General features: G+C 42.3%; 1 protein-coding gene across 1 annotated transcript; it reads left to right on the top strand.

Moving 5' to 3' along the window:
• Nucleotides 1-887: 887 nt before the first annotated feature.
• Nucleotides 888-21,108, top strand: adam23b (ADAM metallopeptidase domain 23b). The gene is made up of 26 exons (XM_079231192.1): nt 888-990; nt 1,652-1,866; nt 2,340-2,416; nt 6,065-6,128; nt 7,163-7,245; nt 7,382-7,445; nt 7,762-7,834; nt 8,285-8,355; nt 8,546-8,611; nt 8,846-8,914; nt 9,654-9,820; nt 10,261-10,345; nt 10,436-10,523; nt 11,734-11,785; nt 12,119-12,218; nt 12,302-12,373; nt 12,464-12,550; nt 12,640-12,720; nt 12,833-12,883; nt 12,992-13,055; nt 13,188-13,293; nt 14,412-14,531; nt 14,703-14,871; nt 15,808-15,919; nt 17,264-17,354; nt 19,250-21,108. Exons 1-26 carry the CDS (start codon nt 915-917, stop codon nt 19,293-19,295), a joined length of 2,349 nt encoding a protein of 782 aa, XP_079087318.1. The 5' UTR covers nt 888-914; the 3' UTR covers nt 19,296-21,108.
• The last annotated feature ends 1,996 nt before the right edge of the window (nt 21,109-23,104 follow it).

Genomic DNA, 23,104 nt, shown 5'->3' with positions numbered 1-23,104 from the left:
CGAGTTAATGGAGGACTTTAACTCCAGCTACTAGGAGCTGGAGAAGTGGTGGCACAGCAAAATTCCTCTCACTTCCATGCTTGATTGCTGGTCCAACCTTCCCATTGAGGTATATGACAGACTCCTTTGTGAATCTATACCGCTGTGAAAACTCGCTGTTGTCATAAAATTCAATCGGGTTTAACCGATCTCTAATTTTCCTGCGAGGAACTCTTTCCTCTAACCCCATCCAGCGAAGATATGCGGCCATGCTGTCAATAAAACGGAGATAAACCTCCTCCAGGGGTGGTTTAAATATAACTGCTAATCCAGGTTTAGTCTAGGTTTAAAATAACTGGTGCAACAGATTTTATTTTAATCTAGATTTAAACGGAAATTAAACAGAGATTACCAAAGGATTAGATTTACCCAGGATTAATTATAAACTAAAGTTAAACTAGGTTTAAAGTTTGGTGCAAATGGATTAAAAAGACAAACCTGGTTTAAACCTAGTTTAAGAGTGAATCCTTGTTGGTGCAACCCAGCCTTAGTGTGTGATCACGTTTGAGCGGGTCATTTCCTGTTTTGTTTCTGTTTGATGGGCTTTTACAGCCATGCCTTTGAGGTCACCTGCACGGGTTTCCTGGTCCTGGAGGGAGGGAGGAAGGACACCTCTCTGCTCACCGAGGAGGAGCCTACCGGTCGACTTCCAGTAGCTGCCTGGCCACCGCCTTCTTTCTGCTCACCCCCTCCCTTCCTCTCTCCTCCTCACCCTCCTCCTCATCAGTCGCTACTGCAGCAGCAAGCAGCCCGGTGCCTCCTGGATTCATGAAGAAAGCCCTCCTGCACGGCACGTCCCCCGCCACGATGGGCCGCGAGCTATATATTGCGTTGATGTGTTGATATTGAGATATTTCAGTTATCAAATATGAATCATGCATTTGATATTTCTGGCCACTTTGCTCGTGAGCGTCCTTTCGCCTTGGCTTCATCTATCACTAGCGTCATCGGGTATGTATCGCAATAGCCTGCTGGCTTTTTTTGTCACTTTCCTCTAATTAGATACAGCTTTCACTTTCTGTGTTGCGCTCAAAAATAATTTCTAAAGATGTACTGCAGGTGCACAGCATCGTGTCTCTCCCCCCCCCCACCCCTAAAAAAAAAAGATATTTGATTTAATATGCGGCGTCTTCTGCGTGATGGTGCATGATGCAGACCACAGCATCTTTTGTTCAGTTCATAAATAAATAGTGCTCTTGATTATGTATGAGTATCATATTTGACTTAACTATTGCTGGGACTCTTTTACTTCAAGTGCATGTTATTATATGCTATTGTTATCAGAGGCAATTTTGATTTATATTGCATAATGCACACTGCAAGTATCTTTCTGGTGCAGAGTTTTTCACTTTGACAATGCGCATACCAAAAGTACCTTTCAATGAAATGAAGCTATTTATATTCTGTATTATAAATCAGCCGTATGTGGTTGTCAGTGTAAGACAGCATGTAACCAATCTTTCCGAACTGTCCAGAAGAATCGCAATAAAGCCGTGGCCACTTGCCTCAGATTTATCAATGCGTTCCATGAATTAAAGATGACAGCTGGGTGTGTGTGTGTGTATATGTGTGTCAGGTTTTTCATGTCTGTGCGGTGGCAATTGTCTTGCAGGTTCTCAAGTATGGGACAAGGTTGAGAGGGACGCAGTGTCAGCCCTGCTGAAGCAACAGGAAACTGCAGCACCTGCTACAGACAACACAACACACCATGCAGTAGAGCATGTGATCACCTACCCCTCGCGGTTAATATACTACCTGAACGAGGACTCGGAGAGTACTTACCATGACCTGGACACCCGGGCCAAGAACCAAGCCACAGAGGGACAGGTAAGCCAGCATCGTGGCGGGATGGGTGAGGGAGACTAATACTGGGATGTGGTGAGAAGTTACTTCCTAGAAATACCTTTGTGATCAATAGCAGCAATGTTTAGTCACGTAATAGCACACTGTGTGGACAAGGCTTTGAAGTTTTAAATCCAGATTGTGTCTCGTATTAGACCTAATGTCATGTTACTGCACATTGTCAGACAAAGCAGAGACACCCATCACATGCAGCACATTAACAGCTGCTTTATGCGTTCAAAAGCTGGAGTCATGTCAGAGCAACCATGTTGAAGGAAGCTATTCTTCCAGTAAACCCACTGTGTATTACCATCTGCCATTTATCCACCACATCTGTTATCTTTACACTGTTCTGTAGAGGATTTTGAAGGTGGACTCTAGAGGATTTTATGTTCGTAGAAAGCTATAATCTTATACTTTTGCATCATCTGTAGTCACAACTATTTTCTACCTTACAGGCAGTCCACCTCGCCCAAGCCAGTTTCCAGTTAGAGGCCTTTGGCACCCGATTTGCTCTGGATCTATCATTGAACACGTAAGTCCTTCTCATCCTACAGTAGTTCATGTCAGCTAAAACTATATATTTTAGATGTTGATTTCTATGCAGTGACAGGGGGCTACTTGTTTTGTTCGTGAAGAGACAAGATTGTGAAATTATCAATTACCCAAATCTCTATGACGGAGGTGACAAGTGCAGACAAGTGTAGTTGGCACAACTCAGAGTCACAATTATCCACATTTACGGGAAGTACACCACGTTGAAACAAACCCTTTAATCATAACAAATCTATAGACTTGTGGTTGAGCGTCCAGTGTGAGTGAGTAGTCTGTCTCTCACAAAAATATCTGCTGTCAAGGTCATGTTGACAGTAATGTGCAGATGGTTGGTAATAGCAGAACGTTTTTTGTTATTCATCCGGTGGTTAAAGAGTAGCTGTTGAAACCTTTCTGCCACAGCAGAGCCGCACAGACACTCCCTATGGATATTATATAAAATACTGTAGCATACTGTTATGAAACATTATAGTAGAGCATTAAAAGGAAGCTGCGATTTAGGGTTTTATTTATTAATGCAGGGCTCTTAAGTTGAACAAACTAAAATGTAGGCAGAATGTAAACTAAATGTGCACATTAGCTGTATTATGTAGGTGAATATATTAGGTTATATTAAAAATAATAGGATTAATTAAAATAAAGATTAGATATTGCTAAAACATAATTAAGTAGTAAATGAACGCATTAAAAAAATAACCAGAAATGGCAACATACTGACTCATTGAGCAAGCAATATGTGTCATAGCTGACACCAAATTGACAACAACTGTGATTCCCATCTGTAGATGACTGTTGTTTGTAAATGATACGTTATTTTATATGTCAGATCAGTGATTAATGCAACGTCAGTCGACAATAATGTAATCAGAGAAACTGTAATTGAAGAGGTCAGCGCTAGTTTCCAGAATCCTAGTTTCCAGAGTGCTAAAAGCAATGTTGGTTCAGCTGCCAGACTACAGACAGACTGTTTAAGACAAGGATTTGGAAAACCAAAGTCTCTATCTTTAATGAGGCTTAAATGGTTTGCATCAAAATCAGCAGAGAGACAGTTACTCTGTGGTCTGTGATCACTGTCCCATTCAGAGACACGATGCTCTGGACACTCAATGATATTGATTTACTGCCTTTGCAAAGTAACCAGTCTGCATGTGTGCAGGTTTAATGTACGTGTGTACAAGGACTTTAAAATGTTGATTGAATTCCAAGTCTTTTGATGTGATTTAAAGCTAGATTCTGTCATAAAATATTGTAACGTTATGCTGTCTGCATTGTAGAGAGCTGTTAGATGTTAAGACTCAAAAATTTGGATTTCTGGTATTCAGTCTCTAGATACTTTAAAAATGTTTGTCATCACTTTAGCAAAAAAGAAAAGTATTTTCACTAATAGTGGAAAGCTTTACTTGGTTGAGCACCTTTTCATGCTCTGGGTGCTTTCTTTGTAGAAGTGTGAGCATCATTGTAATGCCACAAAGTGCTGATGTCAGCAGTTATCTGCAGTGAATAGTATTGTGCAACTGTACAAGGTCAGATAATATAGGAGAGGCTCCAGGAATTATGAATTTGGCTTTGAGTTGATGCTCATGTATCAGGTAGGCCAATGAGAGAGTCATCCTCAATATTAAATGTCTGTGTCTTTCTTCACTCTGTTCTAAATTAAATATATTCAGTAAGGTTTTGTGGAAGGAAGCAGAGGTGAATATCGAGACACTTATGTGTTTTGTGTACATGTATTGTTTGCAGCATATGTTAAATAGCATAGCGACAGATACAGGAAGAATCATACTCTTGCCCTGTCATTCCCAGCTCAAACAATCACATGCCATCTTTAAGGGATGTTGTCCTGTACGTTATCGTCAGACATTCAGGAAACACCACATGACCAGCAGCTCTTCACAGCAGCAGCACAGAGGCTGGAAAGCATGACCTTGATTCCTAGCTGTTTGCTTGTACCGTAGGTTGTCTGTGAGATACATGAGCTAACTTCAGTGTGTGCCTTTTTTATGTGAGAACAGGGGTTTGAATTCTGCTTGGTGTTGTAGCTGCGACAGTACTGATCTAAATATAGATAGGTCTGCAACCTGCCAATGGGTGCTACTTTATCTGCAAACCTCTTACAGTACCTCGGACTGCAAACCTTTTTTCTTTGCATCAGAGAAGAGGTTTTTCTCAGTTGAAACAAATCATATGTTGATAGAATACAAAATGTGTGAATAGTTTTAGTGCTGCTTGTTGAGAGCATCTATATTTATTTAGACTCATTAGTTCCATGTGTTAGAGGTATGAACAGTGCTGACGAGTGTCACTACAGGATTTAGAGCTGCATTTCATCTGGCGCCAGACACGAGAACCTCCCGCAGTTTTTCCGGTCCTACCTCTCTGCTCCGCCACTGTCTCGCTTCCCAGATGCTGCTGCTGCTGCTGTATTGTGAACCGAGAGACCTCGGGGCAGGACTCCCTTCTCAAGAGCTCCACACACTTTCACAGCTCTCACACAGACACACACCCATACAAACACATTACCTTTACCCCTCCATGCGCTGCAGTGCTGTCCTCACACACAGACACACAACCATACAAACACAGTACCTTTACCCCTCCATGCGCTGCAGTGATGCCCTACACACACACCCACCCACCCACCCATACAAACACCAATACACTCTAAGCGTAGCCCACTCTCCTCGCCCTGCCTCATCTGTCACGCTATTAATAGCCCCTCACTCAGGAATCTCTCCCATGCCTGGACTCTCCTCTCATAATGGTGCACTTCCTGCTCTCGTGCCGCTGAGCATCCCTCAAAAATGTCACACTGCTGGTGTGACACAACTAGATTCATCATTTCAAGATTTCACTTCTTTTCTTTTTTTTTTCCTGCAACACCACTACATGCCTGTGTAGAGGAGGATGTTTTTTTTTTTGATTTGCAAGGTTACGAGGGGAAAAAAGTGCCATTGTGGCAGAAATCGCAGTCTCTTGAAGTCAGCTGTCAGCTAACAGATTGAGTGTGTGAAATGGTGAGGGACGCTGACTCAGATAGCGGGAACTGCCGGGAGGACCATTGTGTTCAAGGTGAAGCCGAGGCTTCGCAATCATTCATCACATTAGGCGTCACTGGCAGCTTTCAGACAACTCAACTTTTCTCTGTTCCTGTTATGTGTGCTGTTTCTCAACCAGTGATCTAATTTTGGGAGATTTGAGGAAGAATCTTTTTCTCTATATGAGCTCTATAGTTTCATTATGATTGATTTTAATCCTCTAATTCTCTATGATAACCTGAGGCCACTTTGCAAAAAATATTGAGTAGATGTGACTCTTGTTGTGACAGTATTTATTGGAGTAAATGCGTCATAGTCTTTCCTGAGGGGAGGCAACATTTAACATATCCGCTGCACTTTTGAGATGCCATGGAAGTGTTTGTGCAGGCTAATCCGGGCACAGCGGTGATGAGTGTTCTTGTTTAAACGCCAACCAAAGCACTACTCACCGCTAGTTGAAAACCACAATGTGTGAGTCAGAGAAATCAAAGGCAGAGAGACTCTATTTTTGTGTGTGTGTGTGTGGGGGGGGGTTGTATTGTCACTGCATCACACCTGTCCACCTTAATCAACTGCAATCTCTATTTTTACAGAGACTTGCTGTCTTCAGATTACGTTGAGATCCACTATGAGGCGGGCAAACCTGTTTTGTCAAAGGTAACGTCTTTGTGAGCTGTGACTAAAATGTTACAGCACACACACGTTCAGTGTTCTGTGTTTTCTACAGCTGCTGTTTTTATTTGGTCACGCACATTGCCGGTAAAGCAAAAAGCATAAATATGCTTTGTCTCAACTTTAGGAAATAGACTTTGAAACAAAAGGCAGAAACAGATGTGGGTGTTGATTTCATGTAAATCAGTTTGCTGGTATGCTTTTATCATCAAGCCTTCTGCAAATTGGTAATCATATTAACACTGCAACTGTGAAATCAAGGAAATCTTCTTTTGCAGACTAAGAAAAAGAACAAAATGTACAGGAAGCAGAGATGGGTTGATCGATATGAAGACAGACAGACAGACAGACAGACAAAATAGAAATATAAGAAATAGATGGGTAGGTTGATAAAAAAAAAAAGTGACATGATTTTCATGGAAGAGAAGAAAAGAGGAGATAAAGAGAGGAGGGAGAAAACAGGCTGGGAATGAGAGCTGGCTCCGGCTGCTGCTGCTGCTGCTGCTGCTGCTGCTGCTGCTGCTGCTGCTGCTGCTGCTGATGATGATGATTCAGGCACAGGGCTGGGCATACTGTAGCTGAATCAGCAGGGTTTTGCTCTCCTGCAGCCTCCTGCTGGAGCTCTGGTCACATGACGAAGGGAGAGAAAGCCCTCTGCAGTATCAGTGCAGCGTGGGATGGGTGAAGAGAGAGAGAGAGAGATAGAGAGAGGCAGAGAGGGGAGTGAATGTCCTCTGCTCACCCTGGATCTGACAGCTGAGTCACAGATAGTGCCAAGACCCACCTTGCAATGTTCTAACTTCACATCTCAACAAGCAAATACCCCCTGCTGAAATGCTTTGCAAATTAACCAAATTGGCATCTGTGAGACCAGCTGTTACCTCCTATGAGACGTTAGAAAATTGAAGTGAAAAATATGACCCATTCACCATGTAGTGGTGAATCTGAGCCCTCATCTGTCAGTGTGTGCACATTCCTGTGTGTTGTGATGTGAGTAATGCTGTGTCTTCTTCCCTCAGGGCGGTGAGCACTGTTACTACCACGGCCAGGTGAGAGGGAACGATAACTCCAATGTTGCCTTATCCACCTGCAACGGGCTGCAGTAAGTGAACAGCAGAATTGTCTGTAATCCTTGCTGTGTTCAGAATAATTCTGGATACATTCATCTCTGCTCCTCAGCTTCTATTGACTCAGTATCGACTGTCTTCTCTCTCTTTTCTACTCTCTCTGCCCGGCAGTGGGATGTTTGACGATGGAGTCCATGTGTATCTAATTGAGCCCTTACAACAGACTCATTCAATCGTAAGTTATGCCAGTCGCAGACAACCAAAATATGTATCACACAAAGGTTTTGACCCCCTCACCTCCACCTCACATGCACAACGCCCTCTGCTGTTTACTGCTTTTTCGATTATCAGCTGAGGATAACCTAATCACTCGATACATTAGTACATTAGCTTCTAGTATACTCAATTTGTAGATTGTGTAAAGGTATTTTTATATGTTCGTTAAGCTGTATTACATAGTAGCTTCATATTTAATAGACAAACTCAAGGGTGGTATCAATCTTCTCAATTTTCCTCTGGGCTGTTAAGACTTGTTTGCCTTATCCTTGCAGGATACAGCTGCAAGGCCTCACAAACTAAGAAGAACATCCTCCCTTCAGTGGAACAATGATTCAGAGGAACATGGTAAGTGTTTTCTTCACTGTGTCGTCCAACATTTCACCTCCTCCAACATTCCTCCACCCCTGATCCTCGCCTCTTTTGATTCTGATGTTACCTTACCCGTATGTGAGTTCACCACAAAGCACACCAGTATGGCCCCACAATAAGTGATTTCTTTTTACTAATAGAGCTTTAATAAAAGACAATTTTCAGTGAAAACACCTGTGCAATTGAATGTCAAACTTTACTTTCATATTTTCACAAAGCCTGAAATGTTTTGTTGCACCCACTTCTACCATTTTGCCAAGTTGTGCGTGTTTACTGTAATTTAACTCGGTACTTAATGGGGAATTCAGGGAAAAACAAACTGAGAAAGCCATAACCATGTAGGCTTGAACTCACAAAGGCAGTATACACAACCCAGTTGTAAATATGAGAGTTGAAATGTCACTATTTCCTTGTGTGTGTTCATAGTTGAGGAGGAGGAGCAGCTCTTCTCCGAGCTAGATGACTTGTCCTGGCTGAAGCGCAGGAAAAAGCGAGCAGTACGTTTCTGATCTCACCGCTCTAAAAAGCAATGCAACAAACATTAGTTCTCCCACCGTTGAATTGTTAAACAATGACTTTTATAACTTCACATTAGATGGTGTGGTCAATGTCAAATCTGTGGTCTTAATGGGACTATAAAGAAAGCAATCAACTTCCTGATAATTACTGGTGGTGTTTATTTTGCAGATGCCTCGCAGTGTATTTGAGGAGATGAAGTATTTGGAGATCATGATTGTCAGTGACCACAGTATGGTATGTAACTTGTAGTTTCTCATATATATATATATATATATATATATATATATATATATATATATATATATATATATATATATATATATATAAAAGAACTCATTAATATTTCAGATCTACTCTGCTTTCCCGCCCCCACAAGAGGGAGCAGTGAATGTAGCATACTATTCCGAGTGAGCATCATCAAATGACTGCAGCTGATTTATCTCTGTACTTTTCTCCTTGTGCCTGCAGTATAAACGACACAAGACCAAGCAGCACACGAGAAATTTTGCCAAGTCGGTGGTGAATTTTGTGGATGCTGTGAGTAAACTGTTTAGTTACTGTTGTTTAGTTAAGTGCTTACTAGCCAATGTAGTAGCTGCTCTGTTCTTATCTAGAACCTCACAGTGCTGAAAGAAATACAAATAGCAATACCACTCTGTTACAAGTAAAAGTCAAAAATATAAGATTTCACTGAGGAAAAGTACAAAAATATTAACTGCAAAATACACTGAAAGTATTAAAGTACTTGTTGGGCAGAATGGTCACATTGAGAGAATTATTGGAATATTATTACTGATGCGTTACACTTGGGCCTCAGTAGTATTTCAACGTTGCATTTGTTGTGCGGGTACAGCAGAATATAACATTACATCCTTTATAAGGTAGCCTCGATGTTGCACAAGTTCAACACACAGGCATTGAGACAATGGTAACTGCCAAATATGTCCTTACAGTGTGAACCTATTGATGTATTACTCAGTACAGCTAAAGTCTTCCTCATGTGTCACAATGGAGTACATCGCTGTAAACCTGAGTCGGTCCCATAGTTGTCTTATTGTTAGTCCTTGTGGTATTGTCATGTGTATTAACACTCCCCTGTTCCTCCTTTTCCCCAGTGTGCTGCATCCCCTCATCTGTCCTCCTCAGACAGTACAGATTCAAATTCACACCCAGTGTTGTTCTCCTCTCCCTGTGCTGTTGCTGCTCTCTTTCTGCCTCTCGCTCTCTCTCTCTGCCTTTCTTTATTCCTCCCATTCACTGCGCGCTTCAATGGCAGATCTTCAAAGAGCAACTACATACACGAGTGGTGCTCGTTGCTGTGGAGATCTGGACGGACAAGGATCAGATCCCCATCAGCGTGAGGCCGCTGGAGATGCTGCGGGATTTCTCCAAGTACCGGCAGCAAAGCATCAAGCACCATGCCGACGCTGTGCACCTCTTCTCGTAAGTTCTTCATTTAAATATGTTTGCATCACCCTTTGGTGTATCTTCTCTAGATTTTAAGCCACGATTCAAGCTTTATTTGCAATAATCTTCTTTAAATTTCCAGTGTTTTCTTCAATTTTCTACATGCTATTTTATTTGCATAAAGCAGGTAAATGTACACTTATAATTGGATAGTTTCCATTTATCTGTGATGGACGATAGTTTGAATACACAGATGCTAACATTGAGATGATTTCTATGCAGCCTGGCCACAGCTTTGGCTTCTTGTTCACATTACATTCTCTCTGTATGTCTTTGTAAGTTATTAAAATAGCATTGTGTCTTCGGGAGTGAATATTTACATAAAGTATTGGGTTAGGCTCACTATTTAGCTTGTGATGTTTCTTTTCTTTTATCTGTTGTTCATGTCTGCCTCTTTGTCTTCCATCATCTTGTAGAAATGTGACCTTCCACTATCGCAGAAGCAGCGCGGCATACTTTGGAGGCATGTGTTCTGGGAGCCGAGGAGTAGGGGTCAATGAGGTCAGATCTTGCTGTCTCACCGTGAGCATCACTCTGCATCACAGAGAGGGACTGCAGGTGAATAATCCCTGCTTTCTGCTGTGTCCATAGTACGGCACCAGCTGGTCCATGGCAGGGTCTCTATCCCAGAGCCTTGCTCAGAACCTGGGTATCCAGTGGGATCCAGCCTCCAGGAGAAGTATGCATGATACACATGTTGTTATCTCTCAGTTAGTATAGATGAAGAGCAGGCTATTCAGAGCCAACATCTCAATGTTCAGATCACTCAAATTACAAAGAACACATTTAGCTATTACCCCTTGTTGTATTTAGCCATACAGATAGTTTTAGATGTATTGTAAGTTTTATAATCCTTTATTAGTCCCACAGTGGGGAAATTTACATTTCTCTGCACTCTAATCCATTCTTGGTAATTAAGAAGCAGTGGGCTGCTGTGAAGCGCCCGGGGAGCAACTAGGGGTTCAGTGTCTTGCTCAAGGACACTTCGACATGGGAACTATGAGTTACTTCGGACAAAACTGTATTGTAATTTGCTGATGTTTCGAGATAGAAATGGACTGAGGCTCCGGCTGTGCTTTAATGTTTGGCAGAACATTTTTCTCAATAAAACTGTCGACAGAGTAGTCTGTGGTTTGACCTGAAATACTCCGAAACATAGTAGGAATGTTTCTTTTGAATTTTTTGCTTTGAGGATCAGAAATTCAATTACCCTTCCATTGCATTGGCATGGCAGCTTAAATATGAAAAAGTCTGCAAATAAACCATAACTGTTGGCAAGGGTATAATCCTATGAAAAAAAATGAATGTAAAAAAAATCTACATGACAAAAGTGGGGTTTTCTCAGATTGAATCTTTAGAAACCTGAACGTGTTTATCATTTAAAACAGGAGAAAGTGACGACAGGACATAAACATGCCTTTTCACTGGACCAAACTGTCTCTTGTCAACTCTTGCATGTGCTAGAAGAGACAGATGAGAGACACACTGGTTTTCTTTGCAAAAGTGGTGCAAAAGTAGACTTTCAGTCAGGCTCGAAGTAGATGATTTATGCCATTTAGTTTTAGGATCACAGTGCCTAATGAGGCAGAGTCAGAATAGAACAGCTGCCATGTTTGAAGCTCAACCATCAGAGAGATTATTTTTATGGTCCCAGAACTGGCTAAGCTTGAGAGGAGACTGAGTATGTCGGTGGAAAAAATAGAATTATTCAGCTGAAGATTAGGTTATAAATCCACTGATTATTTCTCACTGAGATGATAAAGTAGAAATCATGTTCACATATTGTGTTTGAATGCTTGTCTTGAAAACCTTATAAGTGTGTATATTTATGTCAGTGCATCCCTCTCACTGTCTCTGTGGTTCTTCTGTCCTCTCTTTCCTGTTTGCAGAGGAATGTGGTTGTCTTGACTCGTGGACTGGCTGCATAATGGAGGACACTGGGTAATGTCCAACATACCCCTGACACACACACACACACACACACACACACACACACACACACACACACACACACACACACACACACACACACCAGAGAGCTAGATAGTGGAACAACTAAACCCTCATCAGTGTGAAGAATGTGTGAACATGTACAGTGAACATTAATCGATATTGTCAGTAATAAATTGCTTTAAACTAGTAAAGAGTGTGTGTGTACAAAAGATGCTTTAACTTGGAAAGCTGCACCCGACTGCATTTTGAGCCATGCTTCCATTATGATTAGTCGGCACTTACAGTTCTGGTTAATTATCACCTGTTATTCTCTCTCTTCAGGGTCCAACACCCACGGAGATTCTCCAAATGCAGCATCTCCGACTACAAGGAGTTCCTTTTGAAAGGTGGAGGCTCGTGTCTGTTTAACAGGCCAACCAAGGTCAGACTTTCACAACTCTTCCCCAACTGCCATGAATCACACATCTGCTCCACCCTTTACACTCGCCTGTCTTCTTCTGTTAGCTGTTTGAGGCCACAGAATGTGGTAATGGATTTGTGGAAGTGGGAGAGGAGTGCGACTGCGGAGCGAGGGCGGTACGTTTCTTTTACTCCAGGACGTCAGGTCTGTTTGTTGTCGGTTGTTTGTTCAGATGGATGAAGCTCTTTCCCCCTGTTTATTTTCAGGAGTGCTACAAGGACTGTTGCAAGAAGTGCTCCCTCGCCAACGGGGCCCACTGCAGTGATGGCCCGTGCTGCAATAACACATGTCTGGTAGGAGTTTGGTCTTTTTCCTTTTTACAGTTTTACAGCACTAAATATTTATTTGTATTGACTTTTATCTTCTCTCCTTTTCTTGGCAGTTTTATCCACGAGGTTACAGCTGTCGCTACGCTGTGAACGACTGTGATATCTCAGAGACCTGCTCTGGGGACTCTGGACAGGTGTCCTTGTGTTGCACTGTTACATTTGTTTTGGTTTCTAAATGCTCATTCTTTCAACATTTAATATAATGTGCATGGTTAAAGAGAAGTGTTGTTTTGTGACTGTTTGCAGTGCCCGCCCAATCTTCATAAACAAGATGGTTACCTCTGCCAGGTAACCCAGGTAAGCACCAGGTGACCTCAGAAATGAAGCAGTCCTGCATCAGAATAGCAGTTTGGGGAGCAGCTGACTGAGAACGTATTTACCATCTTTATATCTTTCTTTCTGAAGGGACGCTGCTACAGCGGAGAGTGCAAGACCAGAGAAAGCCAGTGTAAATACATCTGGGGGTCAAGTAAGATGAACATTCCTTTGGCTCCCATTAGCTCATAATAGTGAAGTGTCAGAGTATCATCATACATAGATACTGCATGAAAAGAGACTCACTGTAGTCAGATTCAGGTCATGCCTCTTCTCTTTACCTCAGAGGCTGGAGGTTCGGAGAAGTTCTGCTATGAGAAGCTGAACACAGAGGGCACAGAGAAGGGCAACTGTGGAAAAGATGGAGACAAATGGATCCAGTGTAGCAAACAGTGAGTTTCAAGACAAATTAGAGTAACTCTGGTATTTGCGACATACAGTATCAGCATGGCAGTTCTACATAGAGACAGGGCTTTGGGTTTTCCTTATTTTCTTTTATTACTGACATCAAAGAAGATTAATGATGTTTTTAAGCCAACCAATAGATGGCAGCAGAGAGCACATTGTACTGTTTTGCAGCTTTCTCAATATCACTGCATTTTTCCTGTAGTTTGCAAGCCCAGCACATTGACTTTTGCAACCGTTTTTTATTGTGTTTTGGTCTCTCTAAATACATCCATGTTGAAATACAGGGCCACTTTTCAACATAAGATAATTTTCACAACTGACAACAAATATAAAAGAATACTTCACCATTGAAATAATCATTTGAATATAAATTACTCAACGCATGTTTCTTTATATTCTTAAAGAACAATTAGTTTCGCTCTCATGCACCACAATGAACGGAAAATCAGAAGATGGAATAAATCCTTGATGAATTGAAGTAAATGGAGGCTAGGTTAACAACAGAAAAATTATATCAACACATTTGTTTACAAACTCTGGCACAACTCCTGCAGTATTATCCAAGTCTCATTTATCCAGTCTTGTGCCAGTGTTTCAGGTTCACTCTGAGAGTGCATGAGAGTTCGATTTTGAATTCATCAAGAATTTAATTGGTTTTGGGATATTTAGTTCATTTAGGCTTGTGAGAATGTTGTTGTTGTTGAAGAAGTCAAGGGATTGGTTATAATTGGTTTATAAATGGTCATTTTAAGGGTGAAGCATTCTTTTAATAGCTTACTGTGAGGGGACTGTTGTGTCAAGACAATTCATTTATTGAACGCTCTCAAACGAGACGAGGACTCAGTGGGTTGAGCGGGTCGTCTTTTCACCAAAATGACGGCTCATACTATCCGTCTGTCGTAAGTGTTCTTAAGCGAGATGCCAAACCTCAAGTTGCTCCATGGGCGCTTTACAGCAACCCACTTCTCCTAAAATGCGTAGGATGGGTTAAATATGTGGAATAAAGTTTATGTTTTTAGAACAAGGAAGACCTGACAAGGCAAAATGTATATTAAGTGGATGATTGGCATCTGCACAGACTTCTCTCTGTTGTATTTTTCAGTGATGTGTTCTGTGGTTACCTTTTGTGTACCAACATCGGCCGCAATCCACGCATCGGCATGATGAAAGGAGACATCACCTTAGCCTCCTTCAACCCGCAAGGCAGGCTGGTAGACTGCAGGTAAATCCGTGTATACGACCATATATTACGAGCTGTCCACGTACTGGAAACCTTTCACTGACATTCCTAGTTCCATTATTCTGGTTTAATCTTTCATGTATGAGGTTTTGCTCCCTCCCTCTCTTTCCGTGTCTTTCTCCCCTTTTCCGTCCCTCCAACCTCTCTTCACAGTGGTGGCCATGTCCTTCTGGACGATGAGACCGATTTAGGCTACGTGGAGGATGGGTCTCCCTGTGGGCCGTCAATGATGTGCCTTGACCACAAGTGTCTGCCAATCCAGTCACTCAATATGAGCACCTGCCCTAGTGGACCTAATGGACAGGTGTGCTCTGCCCATGGGGTGAGTCCTGCTGTACACTGACCCACAATTTACACTTTGCTCTCTGAGGTCTTGCAAGGCTTCACTTTGTCTTATAAATCTTAGACTGGTCCTTCTGGTCAAATTTTTTGTTGTTGTGTCCAGTTAACCAACATGCAGTGTAAAATCAGCACCCTGGCACTGGCACACTTACATGAAATGTAGTCATCAATAATAAATTATGATAATGTTAATAATACATCATTTTATATTCTATCTCATTATTAAATGTAGCTCAAAGTCTTTTACTCATATTTTTTTATACAAACACTAAACAGTACTTAGACAAACACAATAAAACAAATGTTAAAATGCAATAAAACAGGGTATAATTCTACCAATAAAAATAGAAAAAAGTTTTAAATAGAATAACATTTAATTTTGAATTTACGATGACTGAATTCCATTTAGCTGCTTCAGTTTCATGGTTTTGGCTTTGTGCATACAGGGAGACTGTCATTAATTACTGGGGCACTTATAGAACCGAGTCATTGTTCATGTTATTAGTAACACCTGTGCTATTCCTTCTATGACAAGTCAAGATGTCCGCTGTGAGAAAGGCCTCTTGGGTTCCAGTACATTGTGGGTCATCCAGCCATTGTTGTCTAATGTAATCAAGTAGATTAAGTTCTGCCTGTTGTTTGTATAATTATATCAGTCTTAACTAAGCAGCTGGACTGGCTTAAAATGCCATTGTAGAGCTGTAATAGAATTATCCTCATCTGGATCAGTTTCCAGAAATGTGTCTTTATCTTTATCAACTTTTTACAGTGTAGTAAGTGTTTATGTGGGAGCTTTTGTTAACTGTGGATGAACAATCCAGATGGTTCCCAAAAAGTATCCCAGTGTGTCAGCAACTTTATTTACGGCTCTTCCGTTTCCCTCGTCACCTCATCTATTTTTGTCTGATCTGTACAGGTGTGCAACAATGAAGCTACATGCACCTGTGACACCACCTGGGCGGGGACAGACTGTAGCATGCCTGACCCGCCTAAAGAGCCTGAGGCCACTGAGGATGAAGGACCCAAGGGTCGGTTTCCATCTCTTTCAACCTCTGCTGTCCGATAGAATGAATAATACACACGATTATGTACACTGATTTAATTTAGCCAAGATTTACACTGACTCATATACTGTATACACGTTGTTGTCTTTGTCAGTCACACTGTTAGATCGGAGTCAGCGCACAGTTTCACAGGTGTACTGGGGTCATAAAGACTTTCCATGTAAGATGGCGACTGCAGGAGAATGAAACAACAGTGTTATATTTGTTACATTTTTAAGAAGATGAAATGAACACACAGTTCAAGTTGTACACCTGACACTTTGACCACAGGGGGGACGGGCGAGGTGGTTAAGGGGGTTTGAAGCGTCACAGAGGGAACCGTGTCACTTCATCCATGACTCTGAAGCAGACGCCTGCTGTTTGTTTTTGACAGGGTGGTAATAATGCTCCTTTTCCCTCTGCACAGTGAGCGTGGCCACTAACAGGCTGATAGGGGCAGTAGCAGGGACCATTCTGGCCCTGGGGGTGATTTTTGGAGGCACAGGGTGGGGAATAGAGTAAGCATCTTTAACCCTTTCACAGCTCTTCCTCTCATAGTGGTGCCTCAGTGTGCGGGCGGTCTCGTGAGCCGGCCTGAGCCCGTGTGTGCGTCCCGGTGGCTTTGTGTTTTCTTGTGTGTTGGTGATGACCATATAATTGTCATGTGATTGGATGTATTCAGTGTTGTGTGATTGATTGATGGACTCCTCCTCCTCCCTCTCCTCCTCCCTCCTCCTCCTCTTCTGCCACCTCCTGTTGTTCCCCATTACTACAAGCCTCTTTCTTCTTCTTCCTCTTGTCCCTTTTCTTTCTCTAATTCTTAGTCGTTATGTGGTTGCTCCTGTGATCCTCTCCTTTCTGGGGCATGTGGGGCATTTAGATGGAAAACAGTCCTGAGAAATGTCCAGTTAGTGACCTGGCTTGTCAGTCAGTGGTAGGCTGTGTGGTGACTGGGACCCCTAAACACATTTCTACTGCTCATACTGCAGACCACATATACACATCAGCTGTCAATCTGTGTTGGATTATACCTTCATAGTGATGGATACCCAGGGTCTAGTCTTCTGCACAACCTAAACGGACAAACCACTGATACTCACTACCTCAGATGACACCTGATAAATGAAAAAGATTCCCAGGGCCTCTACTTCATAATCCTCATGTTACACACTAGAGGGGGCATGCAAACTCAGATTCAGTCATTTTACTGTACAAGTACCTATGGTTATGTTTTCTGTTCCATGTGAAATTGTCATTGTACAGTTACATGTTATTTATACAGTAAGTGAGTATAGAAACTCATGTCTTTTTCCCCATAACCCTTTACAGGTCCTAGTGCCACCAATCTAATAATAGGCTCCATCGCCGGAGCCATCCTTGTGGCTGCCATAGTGCTGGGGGGGACTGGATGGGGCTTTAAGTAAGCAACACGCCGCATGCCTCTCCTGCTGTAACTCTAGCATCCCTGCTGCTTCTAGACACCAGGGTTTGAGGTCCTGCTACAGAATATGGACCCCAGGGTTTACAATACACAAACACATGCTTAACACATATCTAAACTGCTCAACTCCATCTAGTGTGCAGTCCTGGTTTTTATAGAGGAGGATGCGTGGATGGATGTGTAAAGGGTGATTTGGAGAGGCACTGGGCTCCATGTGGGGCTCGTCTGTTGATCTGTAGCAGAACCTCAAACTGATTGGACGGGCAGAGCTTACGCTTGACATGCATGTTAAGTCCTGATAGCAGAGGGGAAACAATACTTTTAATAGCTTAATGATACATTTAAAAAAAAAAAACGTGTGTATGCTTGTATTTATAAGTTGAAATCTTTCTCCCCTCTGAAATCCAAAGATAGGCCTCTAATATCTCTGTGTAGCCAGTAAATGTACTTTATTGTACAATAGATCAATAAGTTAAGTCTACTGCTAATTAGCCTGCTGTCTTGAGCAACAGGGGTGTTACACATTTTAATTTAAATAGGCCTAAACATAACTGAGAAATACAATCCTGCTGCCACCAAAGCATGCCAGGTAGCAAAGCATCATGGTCTTCACCAAAACAAACAAAACAAGAAGGAAAGCAAACAGCATAAGAAACATTTCTGCATGTTAACTTGTTGATTTGGAGGAGGTCAGTTCATTGCACAAAGGCTGAGCCAAACCCAGATTGATTTGGTCCAGGGTTGTCATGCTCTCATCACCTCCATGATCTCTTTCTCAGTCCGTTACTGTTTGAGGGTGAGACTTTAAATGGAGTGGTGAGAGCGACAGAGAGACAGAGACAGAAGCCAGGACCCTTTTTGTTGGCCGCAGCCTTTGTGCCTTTGCTGGCCACATCCACCTAAGATGGCCAGGCTCCGCCCTAGAGCAGAGCAGGACTCTCGGACCCCGCCCACACCAGCTGCCATTGCTGCCTGCTTCACAGACCTGGTACAGACACGGCGCATTGCACTGCATGAACCACGCACAACAATAGTGCCACCTTCAACTGGCCTACTATTGGAACAGGTGCATGACAGAGTGATAGAAGCCCCACAACAAGCCACAGTACGGGGAGGTTATGCATCACTCCTGTTGTTGTATTGTTGTCGTCCCACTGTTGTGGTAGTAGGTATTGTTGCTGCTGCTGCTGTGGTTGTTGTTTATGTGGTTATCTCCTCTTTCCCTCTTCTATAGAATGTATTTTACGTTAGTTTTTTCCTCCCAGATTGTTATGTTTTGAGTGGAACTAATGTCTTTCCCATCAAAACTGGTAATAATGTCTCCTACACTTCTTCACCTTGTAAACTGATGTTGCACGCACAAGCCGTTCGGAAGTTGCCTGCAAGAGGGCAAAAGAGGACATTTATATTCATAGACCTTCAAACTGTATTCATCAGCTCATTTGAAACTGGGCAAAGTTTTCATTGAAGTCATTCTCTGATGATCAGTGTCACAAATTGTGACACTGAGCCTAAATAGAAAAGGTATTCATTGTGTTTACCATACTGTCAATCATCATAAATTGGGATGTAAAGATTTGTGAATATAAATACCTCTGACTGCCTCTTTACAGTCAAGGCCAAACTGGCTCAACATGGACCAGCCTTTCATCTCTTCTTAGAAGTCCTCGAATAATTATATAATCATGGAGATTTTTTTTCTTCTTTTTTCTCTTGAATATAAGAATAGCTAATTAACTGTTAATAGCATTTTACTTCCGAGTCTACTATTGTAAACTGAGGATATAAGTGTGGTGTCTTTTCCAGGTTGCACTAGCTGTGTTACAGATGTGGTTATAGCATACACTGACTCCTGTTTCTTGTCTCCATGTAAGAAATGTGAAGAAACGGCGATACGACCCCAACGCTTCAGCCATTTAACGCAAGGAGAGATGGCGATCACAGACGGACTCCTTCAAGGCTACCTTAGTTGGCTACCTGACAGCTGGACTGCACTTATTACTGCTGATCTTTGACATTAGATTTACTTGAAAAAGACATAGTGGACATTTTAACAAATTCCATCGTAGTGACGTTAGAAATGCAGCCTTTTCAACTCCACCTCACCCATGTAACAAACCCCCACCCCCACCCTGATCTCTAGAGTGACAGAGCTCCTCTTCCATCCTTTAGTGCCAGTGCACAGGCGTTCAGGCGGAATCCACACCACTCTCTCACCTGGCATGACTATTCGCACAAAGGCGTGCTGCTTGCTGGCCCCCTGGCATGAAGAGCCCTCTCTGCAGGGCTCTGCATGGCTACGAAAGCTATACCGCAAACACATACAAAGAAAAAAAACAACTGAATTGTCTAATGCCAGGGTAGGGCCTTGTTAAAAACCAAACCCAGTGGAAAGATGATTGAAGCTCCTATAGTTCACGTTTTAGGGGCTGTTTTAGGAGGCTGCATGTGAGGACCCATGGGGGCAGTGCAGACCACCTAGTGAATGCACACACACACACACACACACACACACACACACACACACACACACAATTGTACATAAATGAAGAGTTCAGGTTTGGAATAACAGCATATTTTAAAAGAACATCAATTGCTTATGTTTTTATTTTTTTAAATCTTAGCATGTTGTATAGCGGGTGTTTTTGGTAATGTTCTTGACAAAAAAAAAAGGGATTTGGGCCAAAACTGTAATTGCACGCTGCATAGCTCCCTGCCATTGTCTGGGCTTTGGGTCAAAGGTTAAATTCAGCAAACAGAGTAGCTATGGTGGTCGAGGAGAAGCATGTCAGTTCTAGAGTGATTCAGACTGATACCGCCTCAGATTAATGTCACAAGACACCCCCTCCCTCCCCCCTCCCGGAGTATCTTCAACAGTGACTCAGAAGCCAAAGAACCAATCACCAGAACATATGGATGTTGTTGCACACAGAGCACTTTCCCTCTGTCTGCATCCAGTGGTGCCTCTCCTACTGCTGAGGGCGTGAACGTCTGTCCATGCAGACGCTCACCTGTCCAGCCAGGTCTCACGTAACAGTCCGCATCAACACCCACTATACTGGCTTAACCTTTTGCGCTCATAAACTCTTAGCAGAAATCAAGTTCAGCTCTACCGGTAACGCTGCATGCATTCACTATAGTGGGCTTATAATTCTATATGGGAGTCCCCAAAATCTGCAAGAAAAATATGCTACAAAAGATAGGTGCATGTCAACAACAAAAACATTTAACTTTTATTTACTATGCAAAGAGAGATATTGCACAAACGTATGGGTAAATTAATATCAATGTAGACATGGAATTACAAAAACGTTCTGCTAATCAGCTAATCTTTTGTATTTGGCCACTCTACTACGTCTGGTTTCACTTCGCTTCAACGTCCTCAAACTATGAATGGACAAATAGAAAAAAGAATGAATTAATATTTCCAATGAAAAGCGAGAGTGCACCCTTTTACATTTGTGTAACTGAAAATATTTTTTTGTGTGTTTTTCATCCGGTCTGATATTTTTAATCTCACACATGCACACGCACGTACACAAACACACTGTATGGTGCCTGTACATATCGAGGCCTGAACAGTTTTCTTGTGCAGGGCTATTATTTCCAGTCCAGCTGATAGTTGGTGTGTTCCAGGTGCTGCCATAGCACTGGCATCGTTGTAATCCTCCATGTTACTCATCATCCGGTGTCCCTCTCTCACTGCATCATGTACATTTGGACGGATGAATAAACTATGACAAATTTTATCTGAGCTTTTCTGTGTTTTTCCTTCGGAATCATCACAACCTTTTTATTTGATCTCCTTTAGTATGACATATATGGCTGAAGATTTAAGACGGCAAATCTATTTTTTGTTGCATGTACACATTATGGATTAGTGTAGAAAACACTTAAATATATATTTCACCGCGGCATATATTAAAGTGCTTTACATTGGTCTGAGTCAGTGTTATTACTTTGAGGCCTTTTAATAATCACATAATGACAAAACAAGTCTGACATTAGGGAAATATAATTATTCAGTTTTTTACTTAAAGTTTGATGATGATCTCTGTCCAACCAACCTCTTACAAAGATGACCGTGGGACCGTAAGGATATACGGCCCCTTTATTAAGATACAGCCAAGTGATTGTTAGCTGAGCTTAGTGAAAAATATTATTTGGCAAATAACTCTCTGTAAAACCACAAATCAAGTTCAAGTGTGGACATGGTGATATTAAGTGGTATTGATCCCAACATCTAACTTTCTGCAAAAAAAGGGAATAGCCTAAAATATCAAACTGTTCAGTTAATCCATCCATTCATCCATTATCCTCTGCTTATCCATGGCCAGGTCACGGGGCTGCACGCTGAGGGGCAGTGCATTACAGAAGTCCCTCTCCCAGCAATGTTCTCCAGCTCTTTCTGGGAGACGCAAGGCGTTTCACAATATGGGATTACGCAATATGTAATCCCTCCAGTGTGTTCTGGGTCTACCCTGGGGCCTCTTACCGGATGGACTTCCGGTTGGGCTTTTAAATTGAGCCGTCCAGGAGGCAAACTTCCCCGCAAAAAGAGGCGCAATTCTGTGGTCCCCAAACTGGAACCTCTGTTCCCCCTGGCTGCATCTTGAAATCCTGTTCATGAAAACCACAAACCGAATTGATGAAAAGGGACAACCCTGGCGAAGGAAACGCGTTTGACTTTGTCCCAAGTATACAGACACAGCTATCACTATTTATACAAGGACTGGATTTCTTGTTGCAATTACCCCAATACTCCTTTATTCCCACAGGACTCTGGGGGACAAAAAGCCTTCTCCAACTGCACAAAACACATGCAAACTCCCATGACATCTCCAACCGACCTGCAACAGTAAAGAGCAAGTCCACAGTTCCAGGACAGAATTTGCATTGCTCCTCCTGGATCTGAGGTTCAACAATCAGTCTGAGCCTCCTTTCCAGCACCCTAGAATAAACTTACCCATGAAGGCTGAGAAGTGTGCTACCCCGATAATTGGAGCACACCCTCTGGTCACCCTTTTTAAAAATGGGAAGAGCCATCACAATCTGCCACTGTCCCTAACGTTCACACTTAGCATCAAGGAGCTTTTTGACTGCCTCAGCGACCTATATGGATATGTCTTGATCCCCGAAATGATCAAACTCTGCCTTCTCCACAGTCGAGTTAAAAAGTTTCTCAAAGTGCTCTTTCCACCACTTGCCAATAACCCAAGTCTGGGTCCACAGTTCTCTTCATCAGCTAAACACAGCACACTGATCCAAGCATTGCTTTCCCTTTCTGAGTTGTCTAACGGTTTGCCAGAACTTCCTTGAGGCGAAAGTCCTTCTCCATAGTCGACCCACAGTCCTCCCACACCTAACTCAGTTACTACAGTTGTTCTACAAGGTCTTTATGCATTTACAAGACTAAAGCGAAAGAAATTGATTGCTAAGTCTAAATGAATACGCTAGCTCTCACCGATGATAACTAATGTACACACAATGAACTAGGCACTGTTTGTTATTGCTTTCCTGCAGGAGATGATAGAACATTCATGAAAAACAAAAGAAACTTGAGATTTGACTTTGACCTGTGACCAAAGACTTGTCCTTGACTTTGTCCCCTCGTTTCAGGTACTTTAGTGTTGTTGGACCAGTTTTCAGGGATGGTTCACAGAACAAGTTTCTCCTCCTGAACAAATCTGGAGATCAGGAAAAGATTGACCTCCTTGAGGAGCTTGAAG

Source organism: Taurulus bubalis, assembly GCF_910589615.1.
Source record: "Taurulus bubalis genome assembly, chromosome: 15".
Taxonomy (NCBI): domain Eukaryota; kingdom Metazoa; phylum Chordata; class Actinopteri; order Perciformes; family Cottidae; genus Taurulus; species Taurulus bubalis.
The sequence above is the reverse complement of the archived record's forward strand: the minus strand, read 5'-3'. Positions and strand labels throughout refer to the sequence as shown.